Source organism: Protobothrops mucrosquamatus, unplaced genomic scaffold (genome assembly GCF_001527695.2).
Source record: "Protobothrops mucrosquamatus isolate PMUCROS unplaced genomic scaffold, P.Mucros_1.0 scaffold5911, whole genome shotgun sequence".
NCBI classification, from domain to species: Eukaryota; Metazoa; Chordata; class Lepidosauria; order Squamata; family Viperidae; genus Protobothrops; species Protobothrops mucrosquamatus.
In genome coordinates this window covers 1-10,489 of record NW_015391751.1, presented here as the reverse complement: position 1 = coordinate 10,489, position 10,489 = coordinate 1, and the positions used below count along the sequence as shown (strand labels likewise).

General features: G+C 35.5%; 1 protein-coding gene across 1 annotated transcript; it reads right to left on the bottom strand.

The window, feature by feature from the left end:
- Positions 1-546: 546 nt before the first annotated feature.
- Positions 547-9,861, bottom strand: DCTN4 (dynactin subunit 4; the record flags this gene model as incomplete). The annotated part of the gene is made up of 8 exons (XM_029286918.1): positions 547-2,350; positions 4,168-4,265; positions 4,592-4,699; positions 6,250-6,304; positions 7,244-7,317; positions 9,002-9,111; positions 9,229-9,341; positions 9,788-9,861. Coding segments are annotated over 8 exons (846 nt in total), but the record flags the coding sequence as incomplete, so codon positions are not given.
- Positions 9,862-10,489: the final 628 nt, after the last annotated feature.

Genomic DNA, 10,489 nt, shown 5'->3' with positions numbered 1-10,489 from the left:
GTTCATTTAATGACCACTCGAAGTTACAATGGCACTGAAAAAAGGGACTTATCATCATTTTTCACACTTACAACCATTGCAGCATCCCCATAGTTAGGTGATCAAAATTCAGATGTCTTAGCAACTGGTTTATATTTATGACGGCTGCTATGTCCTGAAGTCATGTGATCCCCTTTTGACAAGCCAAGTCAATAGGGAAGCCAGATTCACTTAACAACCTTGGTTACTAAATTAACAACTACAGTGGTTCACTTAACAGTTGTGGCAAGAAAGGTCATAAAATGGAGCAAAACTCACTTAACAAATGTTTCACTTTGGAACAGAAATTTTGGGCTCAATTGTAATTGTAGGTCGAGGACTACCTGTAATTCAAAATTTGGGACTACTGCATACCTTGTAAAAGATGTGCAAAAGTAATTTATTGGTCCAGTTTTACAAAACATGAAGTTATGCAAGCATTGCCAAAAGAAATGTAGGCTAGTTATTTCTAGTCATACAAATATGACAGAAAAATCTTACATATGATAAAAGAAAAATACATGAAAGCAGCTTTGAGTGCGTATTTATTTGAAGTTCACTAAATTGTACAATAAGGCAACACAGTTATCCTAATACTGATAAAGGCAGAATGTCCCTCCAGTGAAATATTTTTACAGATATGCAAAGTGAGATATGTACAAGTACTTATATTCTAAGAGATCAAAAGGAGAAAAGACTTTTCAAGTATGTCCCAACTTTCTATGTGTTTACAAGGAATCTTAAATGTATATTAGTTCATTACACTATTAACTTACCGGTATTAATTGGACTTCTAATTAGTGTGTGTGGAGTTAAATCATGGATTTTGGAGTTAATGTATAAATTTGAGAACAGCAGACATTAATATTGTACTACATATTGAATACATATTGCCTAGATGTCTTAAATTCATGCTGCACAACGTATATAATCTACATCAATTTACATCAATTGCACAGAATAAAGGTGAAACCTTTATTTAGATAGTGCCAAATAAATTAAAACTACTTAAATATACTTTCTAACAACTTAGAAAATATATTTCCAAGGGCTTTAAGTCCATCTTCCAATTATACATTTCTATTCATCTTCTCCATTCCAATCTTGCACATGATAAATATTCACACTGTAATGTATGCCCATGGCCACCAGTCTGCAATCAGGTCTTTTCACTTTCCCATTACATACAATGTGTATGCAGTGCTACAATATTAAATGTCAAATCATTAAAATTCAAGACCCCAAACTTGGGAATTATACTTTATAATAATTTATTCATTTTCCTATTAACAAAACCTAATGAAAGCTGTTCAGTAGGGGGAATAAGATTTTACACCTTCAGTGCAAAACTGCACAATGGCGATGGTAGCTATTTTTCCAAGAGGTCTTAAAATTTCAAATTTACATACTAAAAGTAATTAAAATCATAGTAAGCTATCTTTGGTCAGCATCCTGTTCCTAAAGGAATCATTTAACAAAAACACTAGTGCTTGTCCCAATTGGATCTTTGCTTCAATAAATACAATACAGCAGCAAATGCAACTATCCAAAACTGCATTTCCTTTAAATAAGCATTCTCCAGCATAAAAAGTTAAACCCTCCAACTATATAGTATTGATACCTGTGCTATTTACTTGTCTTCCTTTCACGCTGCTGTGCTGATTACTGCTTTACTGAAAAATCCACTTGAAATAATTACTACTATCAGAAAAGTAGTAATCCAGTTATCAGAAAACGTACCAGAGAAGGAAAGAGATTTTGTCCAATACTAGCTTAGATAAATTGGTGCAAGGAAAGCTAGTAAAAGGTTTTGCAAGGAACTAGTGTGACTCTTTTTTCAAGGAAGATAGAAGATAACTACAAACATGCACACTAAAGCTGTACTGTCACTTTGACTATGCATGTGCTATAGTGACAGAACTACTAATTCACGTAATGGATGTGAAGAGTAGGAGGCAAAGAGAAAAAAAGCGTCTTTTTTCTATTTCAACTCTAGCTTTTTGGGCTGAAATTTCACTTTCCAAGGCATCTCTGTAAAATCAGTATTTTAACGCAATGCATTTTCAAAGCATAGTGTAACAGTCAACTATCATTTAGCATTCAATCAAGACACAAACTTCAGGGAAGCAGAGGGCCCAGGCTGAGCTCCACATGATGGGTGAGCCAAATGACTTCACAACTCTGATCACATTCCTCTGTGGGGCGCATTGGAGCGGCAAGATTTTTGAACTCATGCCTCATCTTAAAGCTTACAGTAACTTTTCCTTCTTCTTTCTGTGGAGTAACTTTGATGAATATCCCAACTTTGTTAGCCTTCCGGAAAGCTATGATGCTACAAAACAGGAATAATAATAATAATAATAATAATAATAACAACAACAACAACAATGAATACAACAACAATAATAATAATATTGAAATAGTCTGTTGTTCAAATAAGTAACTGCCAATTCAATTTCTTCCTGGATCTTGCAAGCTTTCAATACTGCTCCAGGTCTCTCAATTTTCAGGAGCAAATAATATCATCTCCCCCATCTTTCCATGATGAAAATCTTTACTAGAATAATTAGATCACCATAATTGGAAGAAGAGCTAGATGCAGTCCAATTACTGTATCTTACTTTGATAGTTGATAGCTATAAAATCTATACAAATTTATATTACAAGAACAATCCTAGCAATACTCTCAACCTCATACATGAGCGTTTTTAGGATTGCGGAACATAATACAGGTAGTCCTCGACCTACGACCATAACTGAGCCCAAAATTTCTGTTGCTAAGTGAGACATTTGTTAAGTGAATTTTGCCCCATTTTATGATCTTTCTTGCCACATTTGTTAAGTGAATCGCTATAGTTGTTAAGTTAATGACGCGGTTGTAAAATGAATCTGGCTTCCCCATTGACTTTGCTTGTCAGAAGGTAAACACATGACCCCAGGACATGCAATTGTCATAAATATGAGTCAATTGTCAAGCAGCTGAATTTTGATCACATAACCATGGAGATGCCGCAACTGTTGTAAGTGTGAAAAACGATTATAAGTCATTTTTTTTCATTGCCACTGTAACTTTAAACGGTCACTAAATGAACTATTGAAAGTCGAGGGCTACCTGTATATTTTCTCAAAGGAGAAAAAAAAAACCACCCAATTTTCAGTGCAGATTAATTAACTAGAAATTGCTAGTTGTTTAAAAACAGTAATTGATTTTCAATGATTTGAGTCTTTTTTTTATTATAACAATTTTAAAATTCACAGCGTGTATAAAGAAAATTCAATTAGTTACAGTATTCCTCTTTTAGTTTCAATAGGTCAATTATTTGGGACGGGGACTTAGTATAGATTTGTAAAATTCAAAAGCATTGACACTTATGTAAATATATTGATGTCTTCATTGTACCATGGCACCTTACTCCCAAAGATAAAAATGCTAAGATTTTTCATAATTTCTCAAGTTGATTCTGTTTGACTTCATTTGCTACTTTAGAGAGAAATAAACTAATAATTGTCCAGGATAGTTATTGTAAGTAAATTGTGGGCGGGGGACAATAAATAGTTATATTACTCAAGAAATGTGCTACAAAACAAATGTGGACTTGGGTTAAAGAAAAGCACCATTTAGTCTGTCATCTTGCTTCCAACAGTAGCCACCCAAATGCCTTTGGGATGCTCACAAAAAGGGCCTTAGTTTTAGTGCTTGCTCCCTTAGCAACCTCTATCAAAATACTACCTCCCTGGCAAGTAGTACCCAGTGGTACTCTGTGTTTAAATCTGGAGATTTTTCAGCTGCATTGCCAATAGATAGCGATGGATCTGTCCTCCATAGATGTATTTAATTCCTTTTGGAAGGTATCTAAACTAATGTCAAATGAAGGCTGCATCTGATCCTGATGTTTGCCAGAACTAAAATCACTGATACAGTAGGTTCATCCTCTCTGCTGCACATGTCAGAGTATGTATCGGATGGATGTAGAAAATTCCACTGGCATTTTATGAAATATATTCTTTGGTCTCTTTAGAATCTAGTGCTACTAGGAGAAACAATATTTTTTTTAATTTCCACCTAGAAAAAGTCAGGATAGCATGGGTCAATTTTCAACAGTGGGTAAATGCAAGTCTATAGCTATGAAAGCAGACAGACAAACTTACTCAGGGTCATCTTGGAAATCTTGAGATTCTGCCAAGTCATCATATTCTGCTGCTGCATCTTTGCCAGCCAAGATTAGTTCCTTGGAAGGAACCATCACCTGAAAAGAGACATAGACAAAAAAAGGTTTCATAACAAATATGAAAACTTGGAAGATTAAGAACCACTGTAACTGCTAATGAAATTCGAACTACCATGGAAGCTTCTCCTATCCAAAAGCACTATTTTCCTCACAAGATCTATTACCCATGCTAATCATGGGTATTAAAAGCCTCCTCTCCTTTTTTTTAAATAACTGTGTTAAGGCAGAAAATCATTCTAAACCTGAAAAAGGACTGTGCAGATATTCACAATTCTTATATATTTTAGCACAGTAACAGTATATACATTAGCTTATACATGTAAGATGATAAGAAGCTACAGTACCTTTGCAGTACTATTAATATCCTCAGGATCATTTTCCTCACATTCTTTTAAGGTCACATGGGTAAGGCTTTCCACTGGATTGGTTAGAGTTAGAAGAACTTGACTTTCCTATGAATGACAGAAGTATATAAGAGACTAAGTAACACTCATGAAGGTTCTGTATGGTTCTAGATTGAGAGCATTCATTTTTGTCTGTACGATGCCCTTTTAGGAAGTGCTAACCTCCTAAACAGCAACATGAACCATTATCCCATTCATTTTTCTAAACTATAAATATCCTATTCATATTGGAGTTAAGGAAAAATATGAGTTGGTTTGCAGTCAACCAAACCAAAATCAAACAAAAAATCTGAAATAGGTGTGCAAGCCATGGATTCCATCAACTATGTATCTCATATGTAACTAAGGTCACCAAGGATTTTTTGCTAGGCTTCAAGCACGTATCTTCATGAAGAAAATAATCACCTCCTCACAAACTCTTTGATAGAGAAAAAAAATTGTCTTTTTCTTTTTTTCCCAGAGACCGCTGGGAGAAAGAAGAAATTGTAAGCTTGGGTTGGAGGAAGTCAAGATTCATTTCTAACCTCAAATTTAAGACTAAAAGTTCCAGCAAGGATAGGTAAAAGAAGGAATCTGAATCAAGGAATTACTACTTGAAGAAGTGTAAGTATATGCCTAGTTAGCACTACATTAAGATTTCTGAGGGGGCTGTCTGGTTTTAATTTCCTATCTCTGGTTATATAAAAACAGTCCTATTTGATAGAAGGTGGCATCTCTTTCCATCAGAGTTGCTTTTATATTAGTAGATTAGTAGATTCCTTCAAAAAAACATGTACGTTGAGGGATTTTTTTTCCCAGTGGGAGATTTCTATAAGGTGTTTGTGATAATAGCAGCACTGCATAGTTTAATTAATCTTCTTGTCCACTGAATGTTTCACTTTCTTATTTTTAATAAAGCAAATTTCCTTTCAAATTATAACTTGTAATCATGATCTAGCTTCCCAAAGGAAAGTAGAGAGGCTGTTTTCCATAATTATACACCTCAATGCTACAGAGGCCAAAGAGTAGCACCATTAAATTTCTTTTTCTCCCAATCTTTTTCCCTGCTGTTTACCAGAAGCCAAAGAGCTTGCAAGATTAGTGAAAAGGTATCAAGCAAAGGCATTTCCAGGAAGTCACATGGTGACGATAAGAATTAACAAGCCCTACCCTGATGCTAGGAAAGTGGGCCATGGCTTCTAAAACTAGAGGGCTTCTGGGAGAGAAGTTTGACACCTCCAAGTTTTCACCTTAAGGTTTGGCGTTATCACTATACCTAGTCTTTCCTACATGAAAGAAAAGGGGAAATGCTTCAAGATTTACAATTTTCAAAAGCATGTCTTAAACTTCATTATGTTGGCACGTATTACTTATGGACACCTTTTTCAACTGTTTCATCCTGATAGGCTTTTGAATCCAATTTAAAAACAGTGGATTGTGAAACCATGAGTTAGAGCCATGTCTTCACTGAACCAATGTTATTAAAAATAACATGTTAGTTTTCCAGGCCTCTGTCACATTTTAAACAAAACAAAAGATTTAACAGCCACTCATATTCAGGCTTCACGAAGTTTTGAAGGTCCATCTTCAAAGAGGGTTAAAAGTAAACCATTACTAACCTTCATATAACGGAGATTAGGAATAGACATGATTCTCACTTCTGGGATGTAATTGCTATAAAAAACACCAATAGGAAATATATGAATGGCATTGTCTCTAGCCTTTTCGCTACATTTTATAATTTTAAATACCTCATTTTTCAATTATGCAGTTTTCAAATTATTTTGAACACTGAAACATTTTTAAAAACTAGCAAAAATATATGATTGGGAAACAGGTTTTTGTAAGGAGGTTATACTGTAATTTATAGCTTCCAGTTTGTTTTTTCATACAATATAGTCATTGTGAAGCTATGCTTGCCAGAATCACTTAGCTCGATTACCCACACTTCACAGTGTCAGCATCAACACTTCATTGTTTATTTATTAATTTATTTATTAAATTTATATGCCACCCACCTTGCTGATAAAGCGACTAAGCATGGCTTTCCCCAATTCCATTTTTTTTCTTTCTCAACCATTACCGTAGAGCTGAAAGGAAAGTTGGCTTTTCCTAGAAATCAAGGCTAAAGACTGAAGGAAGTGATTTCCTCCATGGGATAGAAGTAATCTTGTCTTCTGGCTAGGATCAGTAGAATAAATCTTACCTGCCAGTTCTTATCATCAATAAGTAATACTAATTTTTAATCTGCCAGAGCAGAAACCAACTTAACTACCAGAAGCACACATACTTGAATTAAATGGCTATTACAGTCTCTTGTGAAAGAAAAACATAACACTTAACATAATGTCTAGCTGACTGCACTGCATTGCTTAATAAAACTGGAATTTAAAAAAATATATTTTCACACATTTATTATATCTATATTCATAAGAAAGGCTAAAATAGAAAATCTGCTACTAGCACATTAGTTTTCTGCGTGCTGGAACTCGGATTGTGACAACCTTTATTTGCCAGAAGAAATTGTATACAGCAGATATAGATTTATCCCAACCATGAGAATTTGCTTCAAGTCTTTTGATTTCTTGCAGTCACTGTTTTCAAACTACTTACACAGCAGCCAATTGAATTTTGAATTTTATTGATGTGGGGTTGAACTCTGGTTTACTCAAATTGTGTTCACATTTCTACAAACAAAATAAAAAAAATGAGAGTAAGAAGTTTGCAAAGCTATGCTCAAGAATTATAAATACCACTGCAGAATCATTTTATTTTACTCAAATTCACTAAACAGAATGTCAGGGCTGGACTGTATCCAAGAGTGGCTGTTGACAGTAGAATGGAAACTGCTCCTGGGATGGATTGCTCCTGAACTGAAGCCTTAAGTAGATCTCAAATCTGCTGCAGAGAACCCACTATTCTCCAGAATAGATAGGAAGGAAGGAAGGAAGGAAGGAAGGAAGGAAGGAAGGAAGGAAGGAAGGAAGGAAGGAAGGAAGGAAGGAAGGAAGGAAGGAAGGAAGGAAGGAAGGAAGGGGCATGAGTATGGGGAAAAAAACAAGGGCATTCATCCATATGAATATAAAGTATTTCCTTAACAATGGAACTAGCCTATAAAAATGCTGAAAGTTTTAATTTAGACATTCAAAAAGGTAACTTTCTGTTTCCTAAAAAGAACCTGCTCTATTATCAGGCCTAGCCCAAGAAAGAAGTAAAAAAAAAAGCCAGTCAGACTTCAGTTCTTTATTTGCATAATACTGTATAGACAGAATCTTGTCAGTTTAATCTTATGCTACTCTAACCTAATGGAGATACCCTGGGAAATTCTAGGGAGGGGCTGCTATCCCAAACTTCTTTCCACAATCCAGCTCCAAACTGTGCTTCCTGTTGTTCCACCCTTGGAATGTGGCCCCTCCTTCCTGGGAACCTGCTGTGTTATTTTAATCCACATCACCTCCCCCTTCACAGACACATTCCAACACAACTGTCAAGGTTTATTTAGTTTGGGATGTTGTTTCCTATAACAGCTAGCCACAAGCCTTTGAGAAGATGACATGGAAACATACCTTGCCTAGGAACTGATATAGATATAACCACCATGCAGAATATCTACAGATTACCTTCTGCATCTCTGACTATACAATGAGGCAGTGTGCTTTGTAAATGCATTTTACAGTGTTGAAACCCAAATGTACAGTTATTCTGCATCACAAATTTATCCGATGTAACATTTAAACCTACATTCATTTTGACAATGAATTCTACAAATAATTATACAAATCTATATTCTAAATATATCTTTTAGGATAAGGTTCTTTACATTTTTGGAGCTTAGTCTTTTATTGCTCTTTCCTTAGGTCATTAGTTCTCATATTCAAATAAGAACTAAAGAACGAATTCAACTCAATGATAATATGCTTGTAGTTGAAACAAAGCACTTAGCGTCTACCTCATTCAGTTTAATATTGGGCATGCATTGCCTGGAATTGTCAGTATTCCACATTACTCCTTACCACTATTACCAGTAGCCACTGGAATAAACACATAGCATCTTTGTGAACTCACAAAGCAAAATAACTTTACAGTTTGGTTTCAACACTGTAAAATGCATTTATAAAGCACCCTGTTTCATTATATAGTCAGAGAGAAGTAATATTTTCCTATTGAAGTAATACAATTTTTTTGTAATCTAAGAATTCTCAAAACATGCATTCCCGTGTTTGAATTACATTCAAAATCAGCCAAGGGCCAAATTACATGAAAGAGAACTGGAACAATTCAAGGACAGGGAATTCTGGAATTTGCATATGATCTCTGATTTTGCCAAAAATGACAGTGTGATGGTAGTAGTTTTTCATAGTGATTACATACCCTGCATCGCAGTGAGCGTTTGATCAGAAGGTGCTTATGACGTGGATAAAGTTGAGAAGCACAAATGGGCTGAAAATCTGGCTGCAGGAGGCGCTGCTTTAAGGTTGTCACTATTCACAATACAGGAAGTTCAGAAAATTCACAATCTCAGTTAATGACTTTGAATAAGAAGAACAAGCGTTATTTGAATCAATCAGCTTGGACCAAAAGACAAGCTAAACTATTACCTTCTGTTAGATTGACTGGCCTTGTGTAATAATCCTCAGGTAAAGGTTCTACCTCTTCCACAGCCTGAGCTGGTTCAATTTTTATCTCCTTGTGGTCTTCCCCTTCTTTCAGCCTGAGGCAAAAGGAATGGATCGATTGCTTTTGAAAGAAGCCATAAAAACCCGAGCAGTGCTAAACTGCTGGTTCAAATGAAGCAGCACAGAGCTGCTAGAGACTAATTCTTTACTTAAATTCAGCACTTCTTGCAGCACTTGGAATAGCAGCTGTAACACTCAACCTAATTTAAGCTTTACATTTTATCACTGAATTAATATAAATAGCAAATTTTAGAGGTAAGAACATGAGCTGTAGGGGCTTTTTTTAAAAATATAAAATGACACTTTAGACAAGATTGCAGGTACAGCTTAGATGTCCACACACTGGTATTGAAAGTATAACATTTAACTAATCAGCTAAGAAGGAAAATCCAGAATTATCCTTGACTCTGAGGCTATTTCCATTTTATATGATTGGTATTAAGCAATGTAACTTTATCAATATGAAAGAACTGGTACTCACGAAAGTCCAGTAAGAGCACTGATGGGGGCCCCAGGCCTCTGACGTTGAAGCCTGGTTCCAAGGCCATATTTGTCCTACAAAAGAGATACAGGTAATCCTTGCCTGGTTGCTTAACAACCCTTCAAAGTAACAAGACTGAAAAAAGTTACTTATGACCCATCCTTGAAGATATGATTGCCACACCATCCCCCCAGTGACGCATTTCAGGCGCTTGGCAATCAGCTCACTTTTACAATTAGTTTGCAGTGTCCCACAGCCACATCACATTTTGTTCCTTTTTTTTGCCATTTTCTAGCAAAATTGTGCCCATTGGATAAAGTGGTTTCACTTTTACAACCACCTTTATAACCACTGTTTTGCTTTGACTAACACAGTGACTCATTCAACGACTCATTCAACGTAAAAACAGTCATAAAAATGAGTCTGATCATGTGGTGCCTCCACTTACTACCACAATTACTTAAAACCAAAATTCTGGTCCCAACTGTGGTTGTAAGTCAAGGATTACCTGTCAACAGCAAGAAGTGAGTTGGTAAACGAAAACATACCATCTTGGGGTTTGGGGCAGCTTAAAAACAAGATGTATCAATTACAAGAAAAGCAAATTTGGAAGTTTTCTCTGTTCAGATAAAGTTTTGATAATTTGACTAACAAAAAGCAAACATACAAAAGCAAAAAAAGGAACAAGCCCTTCAATCACTG